Source organism: Calypte anna, chromosome 9, assembly GCF_003957555.1.
Source record: "Calypte anna isolate BGI_N300 chromosome 9, bCalAnn1_v1.p, whole genome shotgun sequence".
In the NCBI taxonomy this organism is placed as follows: domain Eukaryota; kingdom Metazoa; phylum Chordata; class Aves; order Apodiformes; family Trochilidae; genus Calypte; species Calypte anna.
In genome coordinates, this window is record NC_044255.1 from 904,027 (window position 1) to 930,894 (window position 26,868).

General features: G+C 41.2%; 1 protein-coding gene across 3 annotated transcripts in view; it reads right to left on the minus strand.

Annotated features, from left to right (window-relative positions):
• The window catches only part of NYAP2 (neuronal tyrosine-phosphorylated phosphoinositide-3-kinase adaptor 2), a 129,492-nt gene that overhangs the window by 11,780 nt on the left and 90,844 nt on the right, over window positions 1-26,868 (minus strand). For all 3 annotated transcript variants that reach the window (XM_030456322.1, XM_030456324.1, XM_030456323.1), the window contains 2 exons: window positions 22,066-22,278; window positions 13,779-13,882 (listed from right to left, as the gene is read on the minus strand). In XM_030456322.1, coding sequence (XP_030312182.1) covers window positions 13,779-13,882; window positions 22,066-22,278 — 317 coding nt within the window. The remainder of the gene's footprint in view (window positions 1-13,778; window positions 13,883-22,065; window positions 22,279-26,868) is intronic.

A 26,868-nucleotide genomic window follows, 5' to 3' on the forward strand; every position in this document is an offset into this window, starting at 1 on the left:
CTGCACACACTCCTATGTCTCAAGTTTTCTGGTAACCCTTTGGTTACTGCTGAGGCTGTCAATAAAGCAAAATTTAAATCATATATTCACCATGCTGCTTTCCATTTTCATACTTGCCATCACTCTAGCTACAGATCTTCCTGAACTTGCATTATTATCTTACTTGGAAACATGTTTTCTTCTCATCTTAAGCATGACTTCTTAACACCAAACAACTGCCTGAATTGTACTGCATGATCTACTACTGATGAACACCTCCTGCAATTGCTAGTATTTTTAAAATAAAAGCATGTAAAGTAATTAATATTAGGGATATTGTGTAAATTGTCCCGTGCACCTCATCCACTGTGCATGTCTGTTGAGATCACTCATGAAAAAATCAAAGCTTAAGTTATGTCTTCTTTAAGCAATAAATGCAGAGCTCAGGCAACCCACTATGATACATCCTGTCACCGTAAAAAAAAAGACAGGAAAATTCAATATTGTATTAGGTCAGTCACAGGAGGGAAAAAGGACAGAACACTCTTGCTAGAGTTCAGTGATGCAAATTGCTCCTGCTAACTGCATTTTGCATTTACCTGCAGGGTATCATTCTAGTGAATTAATTCTAAATGGAAAGTATTTTCTAATATGAGATTTTAGCTGGCTTTTCATAGCAACAACTCTGTCATTCAACAAGGTCCTTAGGTTTTCCTGCATGAAGATCTGTCTTCTAAGATTTTTCTAAGTAGCTGCTACTACTCTGCTGCAGTGACTTACCACACAAAGACTGTTCCAGCTGGGCAAGCAAATACCATGATAAACCTAACTTTAAAGGAAACCAATGCATCACTGATAGGTCTCACAGAGAAGCACATAGAAGTATCACTGAAGCTCCAATTCAGTGAATGACTGAAACACATGCTCCCCTGGAAAATGTATAGCATTTGTCCCCTAGGTTTACAGAGATATTTTGCTATTTAAGATAAGTCAGTGCCAGATAACTGAGCCTACAGACAGTTCCGTGCTGATTAAGGATAATTTTACAAAAGACTATTAAATTATTATTAACTGTCTTAATACATGCCTAATCAACTGGCAATTATATGTTACCATGGAGTGTAAGAGGCCTGAAAACCCCATATAATGTTCCCTTACCATTGACTCAAAACATGATATTTTCACCCATTCCTAAGGCTGCACTGGTAAAACCTTTCTTTCCAGCCTACACTTCTCTATCCAACATTTCTATGTGGAAGGTGGTGTAGGCATGGTCACCCCCCAGATTTATTGCATTGCAAATAGAGCTGAGATTCTCAGTACAAGAGTCCTGCTGGCTAAGGGGGTTTCTAAACAAGGAGCACTTGACCAGTGTAAGATACAGAAAACCAAAACTAAGCGGTCTGAGCTGTTATCAAACATTTTTTAACCATAGAAAACTGTCATGAGAAACACAAGTATCTTTGCAATTTCAGATCTGTTCAAGTATTTTTCCTGAAGAACTGGAAACATTAAAATTAAGTAAAATAATAATCTTTTAGAGTTCTCCTTTAAAATACATGACATTTTTATTTTCATTGCTTAACAAGACAAAATGAGAATAAAAGTAGGTTATCAAAAGTGGGTGCTGGCATTCTTACTTATTTATAATTGGCATACACATAATGTATATGAATAGCCACACATTTCTAGTGAAAGACTATGAACAAACACACATATACAGAGATATATAAACATACTATACATACATACATGAGTGAATATACATATGTGCATACAGTATACAGACAGGATACTATACAGGTACAGTAAGTGCAACATACTGTATAAAGCTATACAAACACCAAAAGATTCTGGTGAAATGGTGACAACCATGAGAACAAAGCTTGGATGGTTTGTGACTTAACACAGAAAGTGGGGAAAACCTTGCTTTTCTGAGTCATGGTTTATGCATCTGGCACACACAGAACAGAAACATGGTACAATATACAGTTCATATCCAAAAAATGTAGGAGAAGTGGAAGTGCATGGCAGTACCTGAAATGTGTATGAGCAGACAAAAAAGGTTGTTCTACCTAGAATACAGAATGTTTGGTTTATTTACAGACAATGCCTATATATAAAACCATGCTTTCATGAATTCATGCCATTTTTATGTCTATTTTTTCCTTTAACAATATTAAAAAATTCTTGCCCTGAGTTAAACATAAATACAGACAGAAAAGGGAGGGGAAAAAAGGAAATTGCATGCTTCTGGGGTTTTTTTAAATATTTTTTTTAACCAAGGCACAATGTATTCAATAGTGGTTACAAGACCATTTCAAATAAACTTAGCAACTGCTATTGTTCTGGAACTGCATCCTTCTTAATGTGACTAAACTAATTGTTTGCACACAAAAGCCTCAGAACAAGTTTTGAAGTGAATTTACAAGCTTTAGGAGAGAATAAGTAAATTTATGAGAAATGCCTCAAAGAGAGATTCTATGAAGAGGAAGGAATGCTAACAAATGAAGTTTCTTTACAGGCAACTTACTGATGTTTGGACTGAAATTATTTCACACAGATTACAGTATATATTTGTTTAGTATTACCATAAGTTGTTACCTATTTTTAGGAGAACCATATACAATGCTTTAAGAGCAGCTAAAAACAAGACAAAGAGCTTCCAAGTCATTTTTAGTTTCTTGTCATAGGCAGGAGAGGACAGTGACATCACTGATTCAGTGTTTTAGAAACTCCAAGAGTTATAGATTAGGAACACTTGCTCAACTTTCAAGGTGTCTGTGTCCCCATCTCTGCAACCTGTCTAAGTCTTTTACTGGAAATACCAGTTGTTAGTTCCTGTATATGTCACATTACACTCTCCATACCTCTGTGCAAGTCTGAGTCTCAAAAGAGCAGTAGGGGTATGAAGGCCATTCTTGGCTGTTGCCCCCAAGCCTGCACCCCCAGGGTCCAGAGGCACACACTTCCCAGCAACTTCCAGAGGCTGTGGAAGGTCTCACCCTCCAGGGAACAAACACCTCCAGTGTGCTGCATCTGCTGTCCCCTCATTTCTCTGCTGAGCTAAGGCTGTTTTTCAGAGCACTGAAACACCACCCCAACTCTATCAAGAACAGGCACAACGTAACAACAGGCACAATCTCATCAGACCATGCAGATGAGATTTTTCTCATATCTGCTCTATGCCTTTAAAGAAATTTTAATCTGAGAAGCAACTAGGTAAAGGCAATTAAAAAATGTAGAGCGGGAAGGGAAAAGCCTCATAAATACTCTATTGCAGTCTTTGTCAGAATAGTTATCATAGAATCATAGAATCATAGAATCCTAGGGGTTGGAAGGGACCTCGAAAGATCATCTAGTCCAACCCCCCCTGCCAGAGCAGGGCCACCTAGAGTACATCACATAGGAACGTGTCCAGACGGGTTTTGAATGTCTCCAGTGAAGGAGACTCCACGACCCCCCTGGGCAGCCTGTTCCAGGGCTCTGTCACCCTTACAGTAAAAAAATTTTTTCGAATATTCAACTTGAACCTCCTATGCTCCAATTTACACCCATTACCCCTTGTCCTATCACTGGTAATCACTGAGAAAAGCCTAACTCCATCTCCCTGACACTCGCTCCTTACATATTTGAAAACATTGATGAGGTCACCCCTCAGTCTCCTTTTCTCCAAACTAAAGAGACCCAGCTCCCTCAGCCTTTCCTCATAAGGGAGATGTTCCACTCCCTTAATCATCTTCGTAGCTCTGCGCTGGACTCTTTCAAGCACTTCCCTGTCCTTCTTGAACTGAGGGGCCCAGAACTGGACACAATACTCCAGGTGTGGCCTCACCAATGCAGAATAGAGGGGGAGGAGAACCTCTCTTGACCTACTAACCACACCCTTCCTAATGCACCCCAGGATGCCATTGGCCTTCTTGGCCACAAGGGCACATTGCTGGCTCATGGTCATCCTCTTGTCTACCAGGACCCCCAGGTCTCTTTCACCTACACTGCTCTCCAGCAGGTCAGCCCCCAACCTATACTGGGACATCGTGTTGTTCTTCCCCAAATGCAAAACTCTACACTTCCCCTTGTTGAACTTCATCATGTTTCTCTCTGCCCAACTCTCTAGCCTGTCTAAGTCTCTCTGAATGGCAGCACAGCCTTCTGGTGTGTCAGCCACTCCTCCCAGCTTAGTGTCATCAGCAAACTTGCTGAGGGTACATTCTATACCCTCATCCAAGTCGTTGATGAAGATATTGAACAACACTGGTCCCAGTACCGACCCCTGAGGGACTCCACTAGTCACACACCTCCAACCAGATTCTGCCCCATTGACTACAACTCTCTGACTCCTTCCTTTCAACCAGTTCCTGATCCACCTCACTACCTGATCACCAAACCCACACTTGGTCAACTTATCTACAAGGATGCTGTGAGAGACGGTGTCAAATGCTTTACTGAAATCAAGATAAACCACATCTACCGCTCTTCCATCATCTATCCACCTAGTAATTTCCTCATAGAAGGCTATGAGGTTAGTCAAACATGATTTACCCTTGATAAAACCATGCTGACTGCTCTTGATGACCCCCATGTCCTTGATATGCCTGGAGATAGCGACAAGAACAAGTTGTTCCATCACCTTTCCAGGGATGGAGGTGAGGCTGACCGGTCTATAGTTACCCGGGTCCTCCTTTTTGCCCTTTTTGTAGACTGGAGTGACATTTGCTATTCTCCAGTCCTCAGGCACCTCTCCTGTTACCCATGACTTACTGAAGATGATGGAGAGTGGCCTAGCAATGACCTCCACCAGTTCCCTCAGCACCCTTGGATGCATTCCATCTGGACCCATCGACTTATGGATGTCCAGATTACTCAGCTGATCCCTAACCCAATCCTCATCTCCTATGTCAAGCTCCTCATCTATCTTGACTACTTCTGGGGCTAAATGAATCTGGGGCTCATGCGGAAACCCTGCAGGAGTAAAGACAGAGGCAAAGAAGGTGTTCAGCACCTCTGCTTCAACAACTCTTGTGAGGGAACAAGCCTCTCTCTGTACTCTGCTGGCAAGATTTATAAAACCTGTGCAAGAACAAGAAGAGATTAAAGGAATGGAACATTCTTCCTCCCACTCTCTTCCATCACAGCTGATACAGGGGTAGCCAAGCCAGCACTTGGGGGTGAGGAAAGGTATGAAGCCAGACTCCAGGGCTATTGCTCAAAGACTGGCCACCCTGTTCCCATCTCTGACATCCCTCTTCTGTACCATCACTTTTCCTACAGCTGACCTGCTTTCACCTGTCAGTTTCCTCCTGACACATCTTTTTAGTGCCCAGACACTATGAGGTTGAATGGCATAGAAAAGGAGAGCCACCAAAGCTGTACTGAGCCTCAAGACCTCCAGCAATGGCAGTGGGTGCTGGGCCCCATCCCTGCCTGGCTTCCCCTGCCCTGCCAGGCAGAGTCCCCGTGGTGCTGCCAGGGCCCCCAGGCACCCACAATCTTGTGCTCTCTGATCAGAGTCCTGGCAAAGTCAGAGCCAGCAATGCAGTGGATCTGCTTCTGCTGCACAACCAGCCCAGCTGAGTGCTGAAGAGTAGATGTGGGGACAGCATCAGCAGGGCTGTGTGATAACACAAGACAGCTTTGACACTTTTGCTTCATGTGCCAGCCAGGCAAGCATGCCTCGGAGGTGAGAGATGATGGATGTGGCAATCCCATCCACTTCCAAGTTTGCATTTTCTTGTCTTTCTATTAAATAAGAGTTCTCTTTTTTGCTGTTTGTACATATAGCAACAGTTTGCACTGCTCTGGACCCATATGTGGATTATGTAAAACCAGGTTTGAACCGAAACTCAACCCAATGCATTGCGGAGCCTCCCCTAAAGAGTTCACATCCTTGCTGCTGCCCTCACCCAAGACGTTTTTACAGCATCCTGAGCTGGAATGACGACTGCAGAATTTTGCTTTCGCATGTGCTAGGAATACGGTAAAATAATCCAAGGGCTCCCTCTTGTGGGCACAAGGCTGTACTACACTTTATAAATGCAGCGAAACACTCGGCTATCCAAATTCTCACCGATCTTTAGCAGTGCCAACTGTCCAGAAGGCTGTGTGACATTTCAGGACACAGCTCATGCTCTGGCACTTCTTTCCAGGCGGTGACAAACAGTGTGATGTCTCATTCCTGGCTCTTGAGAGCATTCATCCTGAACAAGAAGGCAAAATCCAACCATTCTGGATGTTTCAGATTTTCAAGGAGAGGCCACACACTGCTCAAATCCAGACATCATCTGAAGATAAAAGCTGCCCATGTCCCATCTGTGAAGTGCTGGTGTCAGGGATTTCTCTCTGCACCCAACCACTGGTTCTTCTGTGCCTGTCCATCCTCCCAGATAGGAACCAGGGGAGCTCCTTCCTCCCAGCTATTTGCAAAATCAGCAGCCACAAGTCAGTCTACATTGACTTTCATTTGTTTTTGTCTACGCAGACACTAAAGACTTCTCCACTGAAGAAGAAGGACTTCCTCATAACAGGGACATTTAAGAAAAAACATAATTTGTTTATTTTGTAAAATTTACCTGGTTTTCTGGTTTTAGACATTCAAATGTATTCCATCGTCTTAGTGGCATAAAAAGCTAATTAAAATAACAGCTAAACATACACTAGATTGCACTACCAATTGTGTTTTTGGGTTTTTTTTTAATTCTAATTTGGTAGAAATCAAAGCTTAAGCAATTTCTGACAGTCACATATTTGCCATTCTACTCTCATGTGCAATTTCCTACTTTCTCATCTACTGCACTGAGCTTACAGATTCTTGGGGCAATGACAGTCTTTGTTCTACACACTCTGTTTACCAACATGGGGACCTTATTTATGACTATGACTCTTAGACACCACCACAAAAGTTATTGTGGTATATTCTAGTGGCCAACATGAAGCAGGTTTTGGATCCAACAGCCATCCCAGGCATTAAAGGTGACAGTTAAACATAAGGAATAATTAAGTCTATTTAATGGAATAGCTTCACAGGCAAAACCAGAAGCTACCATCCAAAGCAAAAAATAATGTACAGAGAGTCCAGACTAAAACTCATTACAGAGAGAGAGGCACTCTCTGTTCCCAAGCTGTGGACATATATTTTAAATCAAGAAAAGATCAAGTATCAAAAAGGAACAACTAGAATCTTGGCTCCAGGAGCACAGAGACAGAGATCTCAGAGGCAATGCAGTGGCTGAAGGGGAACATTTGGCATTTACACACAGGTAGAAGGAAAAAACTGATTGCCACCATCCCATGAATTGTTGCATGTTTTGCTATTCTGCATCCAAAATACACAATGGACTTTCAAAATATTTGAAAATCAGAGGAAAGGAAAAGGACAGAGAAAGCCATAACAGAGTGGCAACTAACTCAGTAGTTAGATACTCCTTTTGAATAGGAATTTGGGACTGCATCTCCTTCAAGGTCTTTTGACTGGCAGCCCAGGGTGGTGTTTTTATTCCCTTTACCCCAGAGGCCAAGTACAACAGAGGCTGATTCTTTCATTGCAAATTCTTCTGCCCCACTAGAACCACAAATGCAGAATCACTGGAGTTTAATGCTGGCTTCAGATTGTGATTCTTCAAGGAGTGGATCCAGCAAAGATCTGCAGTCCTGAGCAGTGACACGCGTTGATGTTACTTAGCAGATAGGCACTCTCTCCCTAGCACACTTTGTTGTTGTTACCATTTTCCTCCTACTACAAGAGGATGAAAGAATATTCCAACCTACAGAGTTCTCCATCTTACCTGCACAGTTCTTTTATATAGTAATGCAAGTTTAAAAGACTTCTGTGATCAGATAAGGAACAACATCTTGACTTGCTCATTTTTCGGCAGCATCAGAATTCATTGAATGCAGCAGTCAGGAACCCATCCCTGCTAAGATGCCCAACAAGTACAGCATGTTTACTGACTGCCTTGAACTGCTGGGGAAAATGGCAACTTGAAGCTGAGAATAACAGAAAAGCACAGATGCTTTGTTTATGCTCACAGAGTAAAATGAAGCCCATATGCTTTCATATGCATATTTGCCAACTAAAGCATGATAATGTCAATTTATTGCTGAGGTATTTTGTCTAGAAGCCTTCAAAAATAATTATAGCTGTAATAACAACAATTTGCCCTTCTTGCATTTATTAATTACAGGGTGAACACAATTCTTACAAGGCATACAAAAGACTCTAATATCCTTTGTATACATAACTAAGGCTAGAGACACTAAGAGCTAGGCTTGTGATACTAAGTTGAGCCAGCATAGAGCTGTTCATTTACTTCAGCATGAGACAAATACTTATCAGCATTGCTGCAGGGTACTAAGTACCTGTCAAAATTTAACTCAATTCTCCTAAATTTTGTGCCCTACAATGAGTTTATGCTCTACTACAGCTACAGTGTATTGCAGGCACCCGAGGATCACAGATCATGACAACTTCTGCACAAGGTCCCTGTAATTGTTTGATGCAACACTTGCAGTGCCAGCTAAAACTAAAAAGACCCCAACACATCACGATCACTCTTCATAAAATAAATTATCTCCTAGAAAATCTGAATGGGGTCTTCTGCCCAAAGCTGCACAGTGTCTGGTACCTCCCAAAACAGGAATGCAACCCTCCTGCCCAGAACAACAGCATGGTACAAAGTGCAGACAGACACAATTTGTCATGGAGAACTGATTTCCTGAGGCATCCCATCCTTTCCCAACCTCAGGCCTGTCCTGCCAGGCTGCAGAGGGGCTGGCAGCCTGACAAACCAGCAGCAATGCCCCAGCTGGGGGACCCTGCTTTGCCTTCCTGGCTCTGGGAAAAATAGAGCTTGACCTACCCTAATCTTTTTGGATTTTCCAAACCGTTCATTTTGAACGGTTGCTAAAGTGCATTTTTGTTGAGGTCATCACTCACACAGACACAAAGAATAAAGAGAGTATTTTCTCATGTGCTTGCTCAACATAAACAAGTACCAAGTTCAGTCTGGGGAAGGAGAGGCCCATCCCCTTTGCTACACTATAAATGACATAAATGACAAAATAAGTGAAAGCTCTTTTCAGTTTTGGAATGTCTGTCCATCACGGGGACCTTGTGTGTCATGCTCACTGATGAAATCATATGGAGGAGGTAAAATGCTGTTCCACTTGCTGGGGGCTCAGGCAGACACCAGACAGGTATTGAACTGAGCCATGTTATTCTGGAAAAAATGTCCCCCAAAAATTCCAGTGTTGATTTTGAAATGTTTTCTAGCTTTTTTTTTCACTCCTTTAATGCAAGTTGAAAACCCTTAATTCACAGCTGTCCCATGTATCTTCATTCCCTTCTAATCTCAGCATGGTGTCTGGATTTTACTTTGATCATCAATGTAATGTTTAAATCTTCTTCCCTTGCTTAAGCTGGAACCAGATATCACTGCCTGGGCCTCACTAGAAGAAAGCACCAGACCTTAAGAGGCCCACAAACCTTCAGAAATTAGCATACCTTGAGGAGGCAACAGTAAAGGATAGTGCCATCTTCCCACTGAAAGGCAAATAACCTCACAGGCAGCACGAAAACAGGCTGCACATTTGGAGATAAGGTCCACATTTTTGTGGAAACCTGTCAGATAATAGGTTCTGCTTTGCCAAAGAGATGAAATACCATATTGTAACTATTGGGAATTTTCTATGCAGATGATGTATTTCTTCAGATTGTGGATCTTCAGGCACTACCTTGCTGCTATGCAGCTTAATGCATGCGATTTTTCAGAAGCTGCCTACATCTTAATGAAAATAAACTTTAGTTTGTGAAATTAATTCACATTAAAAAAACCAAACGAGATAGTTATATTGGTTCCTTTTTCTTAAATTGAAAACTGCCCTATTTTCTGTGTGTGCTGAAGACTGTTTCGAGAAAGCCTGGCAGTGCCCTAAAGATGAATTTATGTACATTAAAAACACAGGTGCAAGATGCTTGGCTCTCCAGCAGAGGGACTGCCATAATGCAGATTGCTTGGATTGTTTTTGTCTTTTGTGACAGCCATGCTCAGAGCACATGACTCTGATATGTGACAGGGATTACTGAGTCCATCAGAAGCCTGTAATTCTTTGTTGCCCTGAGACGAAGACGTGGAGAATGACAGGATGCAGGGAAACATCCCCCTATTGCAGTGATACCTGGGACTCTAAATCCTCCTTCCTTTACCAAAATGAATGATTTTGTTCCCTGTGTGGGTCTCCTGATATGATGGAGCATTTACCACTGCAGGCTGAAACACCTGGCCATGCCTGCTACAGAAGTCTCAGGCACTAGCAGAGAGACTCCTGCAATATGGGTGTTTAGCTGTTTATTGAGACATCCTTGGACCATGTCTATTCTGCCTTATAAACCTCATACGGTGGTTAACTTCTGCTGCTCTCTGTCTTCTTGGATAGGTACAAATGACTGGTACTTGGTTTTGTTTCCATATAAAGGCCAAACTCAAGATGGACTTTCATTATGTCTAATTTTAGTCACACATTTCTTCTCACTCAGGCATAACATACTGAACTGGTACATTCTTCCATTCCCTGTAAGGCCTCCACTAACACCGGAGAACCTTTGCAAGGCATTATGTTCCATGGTATCTAAACCACTTCTAAACTACTTCTACCTCTCTTTAGGATATTTATATTAAGCTTTCTACTATATGCCACTGCTGTAGCTCAGATACATTCCATGATTCTAGCATATTGCAGTTCCAAGGTCTCCACTTGACTTTCTCTGCTACGTCCTTGATTTCTTAAACTTTGTCCTTACACAATCTCTAACTTCAGTTCCAAGATAAACTTACTTTATCTTTCAGTTTAAATTCAGTCATTTCACCACTTGATCCAGAGTTACTTCCTGCAGTGAATTATTTCAAAATCCCCTCACCCTTTACCAGAACCAAGTACAGAAAGTCAAGCTCTCATCTGGCTCTCTGTGTTGCTAATTGCTGACTGCTGCTACACTACAGAATTTTACAGTGTTCTCCATCACAAACCAGCCATATCATTCATCTCTGCTTGCAAGGTCTTTCTTTTTACTACTAAGTCATGACTATAATGCTTACCATCAATACACCACACGTGTCCTGAGAATATTAATTGGTTAATCCTCACAATTCCTACACCAATAAACAAACAAGAAAATAAGGCATATGACAATCAAATGTCAATAGTTATGTAGTTGGCCAGTACCTGACTGGAATTATAATTTCTATTTCCTTAGATCAGACTTAATTTTAATTACTAAGTAATGTACCATTTACTTAAATTATTCTGTATTGAAAATCATGGTCTTACAGAGCTCATTTGCAAATCTGATTTTTTACCCCAAGTTGAGTGTTTTTTAAAATATCAGTCTGGAATCCAGGAGTATTTGAGGAAACTGATTAACAGTAATCTGCCCTTTCCGAGATCTTGTACCCCTGTATGAACATGAGCTGTGCCAATCCCATCAACAAAGAGGTGGATAACAGGCTCTTAATCTTTTGGAAAGTCTGACTGCTGACTATGGAAACCAGTATCAATACAATCAGCAGTCACAGCACAAAAAAAAACAAGTGCCCCCAGCCTGTCAGATTCATACTGGACTAACAACCCAGCCATTTCCAAGCACATTTCACCTGTCACAGATTATTTGCACACTAAGATAGAATAGGTATATAAAGAACACAATCAAAATAATGGTTGTATCTGCCATTCTGCTGCAACTGGCATCAAGTCCACACCTTTAAAAAATTAAGCCATCATAATAAATGACAACTTAATTGATGGATAGTTAAGAATTTAGAGTTTGAAGGGAGAAAATGCTTTTTTCCAGTTTTTGTTGTTTTTCATGAAGCCATGTCTATACTATACATTATTCAATTAACAAGATCACCCTCCACAGTCACTTGAAAATCCCTCTTATCATCTTTGTTCCTTTTTTCTGTATGAAGTGAGGTGGATTTTTTCTCCACAGTTTCAGTGAACCCTGGCTGCAGCTTCTAAGAGACTCATTATCTCTTCTATCACATCAGCTTCTGCTTTCAAGGCTTATTGTTTAGTTCTTAATATAAACTGAGAGACTAAAATCCCTTCAAAACACCCAAGGTGCCTTTGCCACTGAGCAACCAGCAAAGCATCATGTCTGCTGTAAGACCCATTTAATCAAAAATCGCATACTACAGGAACACTGGGACTCTCAAAACCTTTGGAAGTACAATTACCCTAATTTCTTCCTTAGATGAAGGAACACTTGACATGGTATTTAAATGGGCTGTCATTTTGAATCTCCATTATGGATTTGATTTTCTTATGTAAAATATGCTTCAGAAATGCTCCCAGCTCTGGTAGGCATTGTGTCGAGCAAGGCTCAGAAGCAACACAACAGCTTTGCAGGTTAACCAATTTCAACCTCTGTGGATCAGGCTACCCAAATATAACCTTCCTAACAAGTAGCTGGCAGGCTGGATAGAGTAGCTCAACCTCACTCTTCTGGTCTCTGCTGTGGTCAAGACCTTCTGGAAGCAATTCAGCAAGGGACAAACAACTTAAATACACGATTATGGAAAAGCATCCTCCTCAGGGAGTTTTCCACTCAAATCTCATTGAAATTCAATAGGATTATGGGGACTAATTCCCTGAAAGCCAATTGAAAATTCACCATACAAATAAGGGGGTTTTGTGTGTGTGTGCAGACACGCATGTATGTGCACATACAGCCATGTTTCTGTCTCTTTGTGGACGTATAGACCCACACACCCACGTGGTGATGTGTGGGCCCATAAAAGCACAAACAAATGAGCTGAGTGCTCTGAGTGGACAGAAGACAGTCACACTATATTTAAGTGACACCTCTTCTCTCCATTCCTACTGCCTCCAGTTAGTTCTGTCAAACTAATAATATAGGTCTGCACAGCAAAATGATACAGTCTCAGTATTAGCATATAAAATCAAGATAAGTTTAGGTTTCCCATGTCTATTTCTTTCCCATTTTCTCGCTATTGGAGAAATTTGCCAAAGCCAAATACTTTCATTTCTTTCTCAAGGCTCTATGTGGCTTTTACGGTTTTGATGAGAGGGAAGGAAAAAAAAAATTATCTCTGCAAGGAGATGTTACCCCTTTGATTTGGTTCTCAAGTTCTAAGAATATACAATAAATATTACTACAGTGGACTATTTAATAGTCCTGTAAGTATTAAATGGCCTAGAGCTGAAGAGAGTCCAGCTGCCTTAACTAACCAAAATAACTGGCTGTATGAGCAGTTTTCAGGACAATGATCAATCACAGTGTAATACAATCATGCATTATGCTCAAACCAAATGTGAGACTGGCACAAGTATTAAAGTACAACAGGGCAGAAGTCAAGTGTGTACAAGCCATTGACAAACATTGGTGCAAGTGCTTTAGACAAGACATTGAAAAGAAATTTACATAAAAACACAGATAAATTTATCAAAGCTAGATAAATTTTAAAGACAGCAAGGATGTACAGAAAACATGAAAAATAACCCCCTCATCCAATTAATACAGCAGAGTTTTACTACATTGGTATTACAGAATGAAGACAGAAAAGCATACAAGAAATTAAGAGCAAAGAAAAACTCTACTGGCTGAGGACAGTGGAACTTCATTGTCAGTGAAAGATGTGCACACACGGATGCACGCTCACACACAGAAAACAATGACAAAACCCAAAAAAATCATTTACTGGAACAAATGACAGACATAGAGGTGAGACACATTGGGCATGTTGCAGCATATGAGCTCATTCCCGATCGGCAAACGATGGTACCTGGCTCGGCTGAAGGTCACTGGGTTGCCTGAGCGGGGTGACAGAAGGAGGAGGCACACCTGATGTGGATGCAGACCGACCTAATCTGCAGCTTGATTTAGGCTCTGCAAAGGAAAAAAAGAAGGAAATGCACCAGTGAACAGGAGACAGGTTACAGCTGCCATAAACTGAATCATGGGGGACCCAGGATTCCCTTGAAAGAGACTCCAGATTTCATTGCCAGTCAAAGTCTTACACATGGGGCTGAATCATGAACAAGAGCTGAGGTCAGAAGAAGGTGGATCAAGACAGTCCTGGCCTTTTTCCTCTCCTCTAGCATCTCTGAAGCTGAACCAGCATACAGATGGGATGCACATAAAGAAATATTTGTTGCCCTGTTGTTGCCTTTTTCTACTCCTCAGGAAATACAGGAATGATTAAAGGAATTGCAGTGGCTTCTGGTTTCATCTCCATTCCAAAGCTGAGGGAGGTAGTAGTCCAAAGGTGGACTGTGCTGAGGGAAAGCATGAAATGCCAGACGATGAAGAAAAAGTGGTGAGGCTAGTGGGATACTTGGGGATTTTGAATAACACCAAAAGCACTTGGATATCTGGGATTAATTAGTGAATTGAGAGAGAAATTAGTAAACAGGGAGAGAATTCAGAACAACAACAGTGTCAAATTCTGAAGTATGTTCTCCAGAGCTGAGGCAATTACAGGATTGGAGATTGCCCTGAACAAGAGAAAGCTCTATTCCAGTGAACTGCATGGAATTACAGTTATTTAACTTCCCTCCTATTGCTATAGATAGATATGTTTCTCAGAAAGCTTCCAGCACAGGCTACTACTGCTATTACCAGCATGAAGCTGACCATACAGCTCAGGAGTTCTTGAATGGATGTTTTTTTTTGTGAGCTGTGCTGACACCAGTGTCCCACCCCACATTCATTCTTCTCCTGAAAATGAGTTTGCCTCTGAGAAAATGTTTGTCCCTTCATTTCCTGTTTATGACCAAAGAAACAACTCATCTCAACCCATGACTTTTGGCTCAGACAAGTATGTTCATTCTTCTCATGTTTTTTAAGCCTTCCTCCCAACCCTGAACTTTTTCTTTTCTATTTAGTTGACACTGAGCCCAAGGACATGTGGACTGAGCAGACACATTTGTACAATAACAGACACAATTTTAGCATTGATAGTAGTGCTTTAATATGACTTACAGGTGATTACATCGTGTTCCCTTACAACGGGTTTAAAGAATTCCTCCTATTTAATGTCATATTTTCAAGAAGAGACAAAGGGCCTATGCCTCATGCAATCCTGCTTTAGCAAGTTTGCCTTTGAAGCACAAGTTTTCACATCTATATTTTGCTCATGAGTCTCCAACATGAATATTCTCACGCCTCATTTACACTGATGCTTTGTCTGTGTTTGTTTTATACTGGTATCCCTATTTCCTGCATGGATCTCTAATATCATCACCAGCCACTGGTTGGGCCATTATTTGAAAGGAATGAGATGTCCATAAGTAGCACATCCTTAGGGCTACTTGGCACACTTTGGAACCATGAGAACAGCTTGCACATAACACCACCTACCAGCAGCATGCTGAAAGGTGTTCTTCCAATCTCACTGATGCTTTTTCTTTGTCACTCTAACTGCTCATTTTCCTCTGGTGTTTCAGGGTTCAATAGAGTATGGAAAAGAGCTATCCACTTAAGCTGGAGCACTTAAACCAATGAGAGCATCTGTATGGGTGAATATTCATCAACTAAATATTAATAGGTTGGTTAAAATCCAGCTGGCTCTGCAGCAAAAATATTTATGCTGCTCAACGAATGCATTATTCAATTCTCTCATTCCTAGTCAGTCTGTAAACATACCAGGAGTCAACAGGCAATAAGCAATCAGAAAGGAGCAGATTGATCTCCCCCATAACCTTGCACTTCGTGCATGAGCTGTTGTTTTGCTTTTTTTGGACACGGAAGGTTATTCTGAAGGTTTGATTAGATTTTTGTTCAGATTTCACTCTGTCTGTGTGCCAGATTTCTGTTTCTTTCAGTAATATAATAATGAATCTCATGTCTGCTCCCTTCTGGAATTTTGCTGGAGTTTCAGAGAGGGCAAGAATTAGGGTTTGGATGTTTTTCTATTTTTCGCTAATAATAAATAAAGACTGTTTTTGCTGTGACAAGCTGAACCAGACACTCAGCATGTAAAAAACTCCTAGGCACAGCCTGCCATTGCTTCTCAGTTGTTTGCTTTGCTTTGGAAAAGCAGAGAGAAGTGTCATAATTTCCAGTTTGGATATATGTGGAACAAGAGATCATCATTTCCTTGCCAAAAAGATTCCTTTCATCTGGCATCAAAGAAATAACACCTATCACACATAGCTGAAGGAGCAGTTCCTTTATCTCCCTGTGATATATATTACAGTATTAAGGGAACTATTGCAATTTCCATGGTGATCCTCACCAAAAACATTTCACAGACAGCTCCATCTAGCTTTTTTTTAAGTTCAGGAAATTGCTTTATGCAGTGGAGGGAAATGTTTTGATTGTTTGTTTTTTAATAGCCATTTCATTGGTCTCAGTGGGAATATTTTTAGACCAAATAAATAATGTATTCTACTGTAATTAGTGCTCTGCATAACATCTTCACACTGCAAACTACTGCATGGGAAAATATATCCATAAATGGTCTGTTGCATAAATAATGCCCAACTCAGTGTTCTGCAGTCTGCAGCATGTTATGTTTCAGCTCTGGACAGCTTAGTCCAAAATAATGATGATGCCTTTAAAGAATAACATCTGCTTTGGGCTACCTGAAAAGCAGTAAGAGGTGCTCTTGCACAATTATGCCCACTGTTTAATGACTTTTAGTATCATTACCTCTCTGGTTTCATGTTTTAAATTATAATTTCAGCTTGTCTGCAAGGTCTTCATACTGATACCAAATTCTGCTTCTGGAGTGAAAATGGGCTTGCAGTTTCCTGATGAGACTCTTGAATGAAGAACAACTTCTGCCAGCAAATCTCAGGGATGATTTCTAGTTTTTAATTCATGTTTACCTCATGTGGACAATATTGAGGCAGCTCAATATTAACATCTGAAATGAGTAGTCTTGAGACTTCATGAGCAGTCCCCTTTGTGGCAGCAATGCACAGTACAGAAGTTTTATCAGCCAGCCTCATAAGCACATAGGAAAAGCTCAATCTGTCCTCCGAGTAGGATCCATGATCCTGCAAGCTACAGCACACCTATTTCCATACTAATATAGTTAGAACAGCACCCCATGGCACAACTCTGCCTCACTGTCAGGGTGGCTCCAGAGACCTCACTCCAAACCTAAGACCTTCCCTCTATCCATAGTCAGGGGCCTTTAGACACTGCTGAAAGCCACTCGGGTGCTGCCGAGAGCTGCCAGCCCAGTGCCAGGCTAAGGAACTCACAGGAATATGTCTGAGAGTTTCACTGGACTGGAACCAGGGGACACAATGCACTTGAGTAGCCTTTACAGATTGCTGGTGCAACCAATGAGCTTTGAATTCAGTAGCCCATTTGGGGCAGCTATGGAACTGTATCATATCTTTAGCCTTGCTATGAACAAAACTGTCCATAAGATTTTGCTGCAGTGTTTGGCTGATGAAACTTTGGTGGTGCTTTGCTTTGCAGAGCTTGAAGCAATGCATCACTCACACTGTGCTGTAGGACACTGCTAACCAAGGGCTTGAAACACCTCCAGGAGCCAGATGCAGTGTAATGCAGGTCATTAGGGGATGGTGGGTCAGCTCTCAGTCCCCTCTTATGTCACCCACAGCACCACAATCCTGCTGGGAGGGACCACAACGTAGCCAGCTGCAGGGGGACTCCCAGGTTTAAGCTGGGTGCTGACAATGGCAGCAGGGTTACCCAGGGACATCAGCAACCAGGCAGCCCCAAAGGACAACGTTAGGGAGAGACATTTTAGAAGAGATTATGCAACACAGATATAGAGGCTTATCAATCACAAACAAGATTGCCTCAAAATTGAGTATTTAATTATGTATTTAAGCACTCACATAAATGACCTGTTTTCCAAAAGTAAAAATGCTGTCATCATAACTACAGAGGTGGAGGCTTGGCTGCTTGTATTTGGGGCAGGGTTTGGATTTTCCTTAGTAAAGCAGAGTGCTAGAATGCTACAGGATTTTGTGGAAATATTTTCGATCAGTTTTATACCTATGTGGTACAGTTTTCTATATTCTCCAGAAACACAACATCTCTGCATGATTTTTGTGGTTGGATCTTAATGGGAAGAGTTCTTTTATTCATCCAAGGAATCCTTCATTCTGCCTATCCTCATCTTAATTCAAAATAATACTCTGGCTGTCACTTACATTGGAGAAGCTTCTTATTCTGTCACAGTCTCTTCTTAGCACATGAAAAGAGAAATATTGCTTATTTGCTACAGCTGCCAAGAAGCACATGTGACAGGCTGAGAGTAATCACATGCAAAAAAAAAAGTGAAAAAAAGAAGAAAACATGCATACTGGAAAACTGAATTGCAGATATTATCATCATCCCGGCCTGGCCATCTTGTCTCCTAAACAGTGATGAGTAAGGCAAAATGTACTTGAAACTATGAAACTTTAAAGTGGCCCAAACTGCATTGTTTTCTGGTTTTTTCTTACAAAAAAAGTGTTTAGGACTTCACCTGTGCTATACTAGCACAGAAGCACATCAAACTGAAGTGTTTCCACAAAGGCAGCACTGAATCTGTGGAACTGAGTGTTACTACATGTTCATAGGTCAAAAGCTCAGCTGTTCTCAAAAGCCAGGCAGGTAATATAAAAAATCTTTAAATTTCTTGCTTTCCCTGATGCTTCTGGCATGTTGTGCTGTCGATCTTGGGGCTCTGGATGAAAAGGACAATTGTGTATTCTTCCAAATAGCTGCAATGCCACTGCTGCAGAGAGTAGTGTGTGCTTCCACACCCTGTGCCTCTGGGACCCTGGGGATCATGGCACACCTGGCTCACGGTGTGCTGGCTTGGTGGGACCTTGTACAGCTCTCAGTAGTACTGTCATTTTACCTGGGTGACAGGCACTGCTAGGGGAGAGCCTGTGTGCAGAGATCACAGACAACCAGCCTAGGCAAGGTCTGGAATTACTGCATCCTGGGTAGGCTGCCCAGTACCATACACCTCCAGCATTAAGTTGCTTTCTCTTGGAGAACCTTTGAGGATTTAGTAGTACTGTGACGTTGCCTGGGAGGAGAAAATCTAGGGGTTCAGTCTTTTTATGGGGCTCAGTCTTCTGTGAGTGGAGCAGCCCTAGCTAAGCACCAATTGGGGTACTTTGCTGCTACTCCCTTCTTGCATCAATGAAAGCATCTGGCACCTTGAGCTTCACAGGCATTGCTCCATTACCAAAGAGCTTCCACTTACTTGTTCCTCTTTGAAAACCAAAAGACGAGCCAGTGAAGGGTGAGCACTTACTCCCTTCCTGATTATTTACTATGTTTTCAGTTCGAGCACTCAGGGGCTGGCTGAGTGACAACAAGTGATTGAAAACCAGGTCACAACCAGAGTGTCTGAGGTTTAAAAGGCAGCGCAGTGCCTGTCTCTAGCAGCAGGTGGCAATGCAAAATGTTTCATGGTTGCAGTCAGGAAAGCAGCAGCAGCAACATTCCAGAAAATACTCTTCAAAGCTCCTGGAGTGAAGCTAGCACAGCCTTCTGTTTCGCAGGTCTCGTTTGGCTGTTCACTACAACCGGACTGGCTTTCCTAAATGCCAGCATGCCCCCAAACCACTTGCACTGCTTTCCATCAGAAACAACAGGATGGCAAGAAACAGAAAGCGGCCCTGACAAATTGTGTGATGGATGAGACAACAGCCAGGCATTAGAGACAGTCAGACCCCATATGCACCTGGTAGGCCAGGCACATATGAACAAAAGTACCAGAAAGCCCAGGATTCCGTTTGCAAATGGCTTATTACAGATGCAGAGATGGGGGAAACCCACAAAAAATCAGTCCCCTCACAAAAGTATTTGCTCCAGGCAGTCCAGTTCCCAGCTAACCTGTGCTCCAGCAGAGCTGCCTGATGAGCACACATGAGAAGTCCTTTCACAGCCTTTCTGTTTTACAGCAGAGCAATTCAACCCCATTTTCTTTAAATGATTTCAACACTACCCTAATAAATACCTGTACCAGCGTGAACTAGGAGGGAGGCAGCATGCTATGATGTTTCAAGGACATGTCAACACAAAATCTGTAGCCTTTTCTCTCTCCTCTATGATGTTGCAAAGTGGGAAACAGCGGTGTTGGCTGTACTGGGGAATGACCTGATTTGAGTTGGTCCAGTGGTAAAACTAAATTGTTAATTCCTAGCACAGAATCACTTTATTTGCTTGGCTCCAGAAAGCATTTGTATCCATATAGACGTCTGAAATCTCTCTTGCATTCTGCTATAGCTCTAATGAAATTGCAAAGGATGAACTGGTAAAGTTCACAGACAAGTTTGTTGAGGAGGACTCTGTACAGCATTTTTAATTCGATGCCCCAGCCATAAAGCTAAAACATGTTGCTCAGGAGACAGCTAGAGACACAGGGAAAAAAATATTTATGGCAGCTGAGAGGAAATATTCATCAAATGAAATCTCATAAAAAATGCTGGGAAAGAAAAATCAAAATCAGCTCCCAGATTTTAAACATAAAAATGGAGTCAAAATTCAGCCAATGAAATATTTCCATACTTTTTATTTGACAGTCTTAGCTATGTAAGACAAAGTCACAGCTAGCTGAATCAAGGCATGATTCAACAACTATTACAGTTTTCTTATGCCAAATGAAGATTAAAGCCAACATGTTTTGTCTGCTTTTGGAGGTAAACCAACTCTAAAATAAAACTGATGTGAGATGACTGGACAGAAGTGCTGTATTTTGCTTACAACTTACTCTTTAATTTTCATTTCTCTTCTGTTCTGCTCTGTACCGGCCTCTTACAGAACTGAAAAGCTTGGTACACATCTCTGGTGTAATTTTCAGATGTCCCAATACTTTCATGTGGTACCTTTACCTACATTAGCACAGGTGAGGCTATAACACACTGGGAACAGAACTTTTAACAAAGCTATGAGCTAATCTGCAAAACTCTTGCCTATCAGGATGCTCTGTGTGAACACACAAGAAAGAAAAAGGCAGTAGCACACAAATGCCCTGTGCCCAAGCCATGAAACTTTCAGAAAAGTCACTTTTTGACAGAGGAAGGACTAATTTGGGAGTCTGTATGAAGAAAAGCTGGACTACACAATTGCTGCAAATGATAGGTTACATCAGCAAAGCCTGTTCAAGTTACATCCTGAGTTCCAGGTTTCACTTCCAGCAATGCAGGGAAAATGGGAGTCCAATTCTCCCAGAGGGAAGTGATGCTCTGGGCGAGGGGTGAGCAGCTCTGACTCCCCCCTACCACTGACTGCCCAGCACAGCTCCCAGGCAGGAATAATTTCTTGGTTTAGTAGCTCGTTCATGGTCTTATGCTTACTGAGCACTGACCATTAGGCTCAGTATGATATATACTGTGTGGAAAGGGGTGATTTTTCACAATCCAAACAATAAGCAATGAAGTTTCTCTTCTGTGTGACCCATCAAATATCAAGAATTAAAACCGCAATGCTTACGCCAGAGCTACACTCACCTGTTTAGAGATGTCCATTCAACCATCAGTTCCATAGGCCTTTTTTACAAACAAGGCTGCATTATTTTACATGGTTAATGGTTATTCACTATATATATACACATATATATATGTAAAATTTGATTTAAAAAAATGCATAGGTATTACAGACTTCTGAAATCTATAGTCACTTCTCTAGAAATGTACATGGAAGCACAAAGCAAAGGCTGTTTGTGCCCACTCACTGGGCACAGCAATAAAAAACCAGCCTTGTTTCTGCAGTGTTTTTGCTGCTGTGTGCAAGATGTGAATTTATGAACTTCTCTCCGAGGTGCCATCCTGGAGGTGTCTTTGCCATAGTGTTCCTTCTCCATGTCAAGTGGAATTCCTCACTTCTTTGAAATGAGATGAATGCCATATTTAGATGTTTATATTACCTGCCACCACTACCCCCCAGAGTCCCATTCCAGCAGGGAGCACAAGCAGGCAGCATGACACTTATCAGTGCAGCAGTTCATGGGCTGGGCAGGTTCTACAAGATACTTGGAAATCTAAGGATCCCAGATGCTTACCTACATCTGTGTATTCTTAGAGATCCTTCAGCTCTCAGGGGGATTCAGGAGCTCTGCTCTGCTCTGCCACTTGACCTACCTGAGCTGTTGCTTCCAGCCAGCATGGTTGGACTGACAGAAGATCTCCCCAACCTGCTGGACACCACAGGTGGGCCTGGTGTTCCGTCCCATTCCTGAGCTTTCCCTGGCTCCCTGGAGGAAGCTGTCCCGTGGTGGCCTCCCCTCTCTTTGTTTTCCAGCTTTGGTAGTGGTTCAGTGCTGTGACTTCTGATCTTCAGTTCATCCAGTGGTTCTGTAAAATGCAAGTGCACATTTCATTGTGGAGTGTCTGCTAATTATTCACATCACATAATGATTTTTTGCTCAATATTCTCCATATGCCAACCATAAATCTTTCCAGGGCAACTTATATCATGATTTTACTATCTTGGCCTAAAACCTAGAGGTAGAGTTTCAACACACTTTTGATTAAAATGTTTAAATTACTGAAACCGTACACAATGTAGCAAAGGGATGAAATTTTCTGTTACAACTTTAATATGCCAGAAAAAATATTTTTGAAAATTGTATCCCACTGAATTATGCTTTTGTTACCAATGGAAATACTTGAAGTCTTTTCAGCTGTCTTTTCATTAGATAGAAGTTCTTCTTCAGAAGCTCTTAAAGGAAGATGTCTCCTAAAGCAATATTGTGCTAGCAACATATCTGTACTCATAAGCTCCAATAAAAAGTACACAATCCACCAAACTGTCCAGTGTTAATATTTTGGGTGTGACCAACACCATAACCAAGGCAATAAAATTTCATTTTGTTGGAAAATCCCTGGAGTCAGAAAATTGCTTTCTACTTTCAACACCATGGGTCAAGATAAGAAGAAATTCAAGAAACAATTGAATGATTTTTCAAGAGAAGCAGTGATGTGTGCTTTCTTCATGGCTTGTGGTTCTCTGTTCCTTTCTGCAGACCCTCATTTCTTTCCTGCAGGCTGAGCAATGCAGAAGAGAAACCATTAATTCCTGATATTTTCCATCTGTAGCTGGATAATTCACATAGAAAAAGCAGATACAAGAAGAAGCATTAGACTGGTTTTCATTAGACTGGTGTTCGTTGCAGCAGCTAATTAATGTGCTAATCAGTTAATCAAAGCTTGCTTTTGATTTGCCTCCTTTCATCAAAAAAAAACAAAAACAAAAAAAACCACCAAACAAAAACCAGAAAAAAAAACCCAAACAAACCCAACAAAACAACCCTCTGAGTTTGGAATTTTATACCTCGTATTTAAGCCTAAGGGCATCCTTACATCCCAGTTCTTGTAATCCAGGTTTATAAAGCAAACCCCTGATTGACCTTAACTTCTGTGTGTATTTACAGTCTTGGAATTCACATTTCATAGGGATGGCCAACCTTCCTTTGAGCCCTATCTCAGTATTTTGTGGGGGTTAAAAGGGACATTGTAAGACCTAGGAGAGCCAAGCAAAGGGAAAATGCCAGAACCCATTCAGAAGTAGGAGATGCCAACAGCTGCCCAGGGGACAGTGCTGAACGGCATTGGCCTGGCATAGATGTAATGCCAAAATCTGTCTCAGCAGTCACTTCCTCTCCCAGTTATCCCCATGGCCAGGAACTGAGAATATCCAACAGGAATTACCACTCAGGTGGTACAGTCTTGGGAAAAGTACCACATTCAAAACATTCTGTGACTCAAAAGCCCACACACTGTTTGTTTAGCCTTCTTATAGCAAAGAGTGAAAGATGTAATATTAGGTATCTACAGCGTGTGGCAGAGACTTCACCTATACACAGTGTTAACAACATCTCAGGTTGCTTGGAGTTCTTTGACATTCCAGTCTGCACAAGAACTTGATGAGCAACAGCACATTCAGCCTGAAGTTTCTTCAATCAAGTGTTATCTGAGATGGACATAAACACATCTAACTGGATATTAAGGATATGATGCCACAACTGTCAAGAATTTTTCTGAAGTTCTCACAGGAGTAACACTCACGAGAAAACCATAAAATGGCCCCAGATTAGCAAGTCTCACAAATAGGATTCATTGACATTTTATGTGACAAAGACCTTCAAAAATCAAACCTCTTCTGTGAGCTTTTAGGTCACTTACCTACTTTAATGTATGCCAAAAGACACTGCAATGAAAACCCAAAGTCTTTGTTTTTCCTGGTTGGTAACACAGAAGGGTACAAGGTTGAATATCAATATATCAATGTATCAATATACTATGGCATCTGCCTTTCAGGGACCTTGCTAGGAAATGTCTGTAACACAGCTCAGCCCTTGGCTGTGCAGAGACTTGCTGAGGGGAAGAGCCATGCACTGAGATCCAGAGCACAAATTATAATCTGATCAGAACAATTTCAGTTATCAGCAAAAACGTCCATACATTTTTTTCTGAGCATTGATCTATGGAAAATAATGATTACTTTTTCCACACAACAGATACATTCTCTCATCACTGCGTTTTTTCTTTACACTGGTAACATTCACTTCTTTAAGACATGAATTATCTGGGAAAAGGAAAGATATGAACAGAGTTTCAAAATTCTTTGGATGTGTGCACAGCCCTCTTTCTCACCAGTACAGGATTCTGGCTAGATTGCAGCTCTTTCTTTCCAGCAAAACGAAGAATGAGCCAAAAAACTAGAATATGCTTGAAAAAAAAAACAGAATAAAGCTCTACAAGCGTGCTACTAAGTTAACGCATCATTCAATGGATTTCATTTATTATATCATTGAGCTGCTACTGGAAATGCTGTGATTACCTTAGTGAAACCCTCTGTGTGTGCCTCACTGACACTGTTTGAACACCACCCCTTGAAATTCCACATGCTCATGCAGCCCACTCTTAGCTGCAATGGAGACACTTTGGCTGAGTGCAGACCTAAGGATTTCTCCACTTCAGTTTCCTTAGCAGAGAAGCACTTGTACTTGTTGCTTGACAAAAAGGATTTGTGCATTCTTAGTTCTATTGTCAGCTGAATCAAAGTACAGCAGTCCTCTGCAACCAGCTGGAAACTATGGAAATATAAAAATAAAAAATAAAAATATAAAAATAAAAATTTGGCTTATAGTCTACTTGTTTATAAGGTGTAGAAAATCAGTTTTCAGCTGGCTGTCTAGACTTCATAAATTTGCATTCCATTGTTGTTTCATGGATTGGGATTTTCAGTGCTCAGTTTATCTGAAAAGTAATATACCCTAAAAATGAAAAGCAGATTGCATCAGTTTATAATGTTGTGCAACCCGTCAAAGACCCTGACTCATTATTATTTGGTGATCACTATCAGTAACATTGGTACAGTCAGAAAAACATGTCAGTGTTTAGTATGTCTTTCAGCAATATTATTTCCTGCTCACTTGTCAGCACATAAAAAAATAGAAAGCAAAAGTGAACGCCTCACCTTTAACTCAAATAACTTGAGAGTAATTTCAGCCTCCTTAACAACTGTTGGTGGGAATCACACTCAGATTCAATGACTCAGATGAACAAGTACCTCACTTCTAACCTGCCTGGGGCAGCTTCAGAAATACAGAATCCTCCCCTCCCAGGTCACAACACATCACTGGGACCTTTAGGTGACTGTTCCAGACAGACAAAAACTTGGATGTTTTTATACTTCCAACTACTTCCCTCTGAAGATGGAGCTCCCCAGAGCAAGCTCTCTGGCACAAAATTCTTGTCTCTCAGGAAAGCATCTCCACGTTTTCACTGGGAGGAAGCACAGCTCAGACGTAGCTGTCAGCTGTGGTTACCCATGGGCTGCTGACCTTATCATCAACTGGAAATCAAACCAGGGTATCTATCTTAAACAGGGCAGCCCTTTATGAAAACTCCAGCAGGATTTAAACAGCCAATTTATCCACCTTGAATCCATCCTGAAAACAAGAATTACAGGTAGCAGTAACTTATGCACCACACAGATGGCATCTAAGTTACCTCATGCTGTTAAAAACCTTAACTAAAAGTTAGGAGATGTGGAAACTCAGTTTATTCTGGGAATTCACTGAATCATATGATGGCCACAGGCAAATCTTTTCACAGTCAAGTGCTGTATTTTGAAAGCTGAAATCATTATGGAAAGCCTCTTCATTGCTCAATAATGCGTAAGCCAAAGTATTTAAAAAAAATGTAAATTTCAAAAAGTAATTTATTCCTTTAAATATTTATGGATACAGTTGGTTGAACTGCCATAAAGAAATTCAGATGTTTCAAGCACCTTCAGGTGTCATTGTATTTCAATATTCAAAGATAAGCATTTTTCTTGTTTATTTCACCTGAATCTCAGGCTTTTCCATTCCGAGAATAAGATGGTGTCTAAAATCTGTGACAAATGACATATTTTAGAAATAATTGACATGTACAATTTCCCCCCCTAGGAAAGGCCCCCTAATACCTGCACACAAGGCAGGACTGGCACAGGAGCTGCAGTACTGGCAGATACTAAAGAAGAGAGAAACAAACTGAGTTATTCAGTGGTAACCTGAACCAAAGAGCTGAAAAATACATCTACAGAAAACATCATTCTTGAAAACAGTTCTTGAATACAAACTCTGTGGCCATTCTACCAGTCTGCTTCTAAGCATGCCTGGTGGCTTCCCAGTGTAATGCTAAGTGATAATGAGCAAAACCTTTATTAGAGCTTGGGGTTTTTGGGGAAGAAAAGCAATTGTCTTTAGGAACACAAAATGAAGGTTGGTGTCTGCCATCTCTCTCAGCTGTAAGCTGAAAAGTAGAAGCTAATCATCCACACATTATTCTTTTTTTTTTCTGCGTGTTTCTTATAAACCTAAATAACTAACACATCACTCTAGGCAGCCCTCACATATTGTGGGGATAAAGGGAACTACACAGAGGGTCTAACAT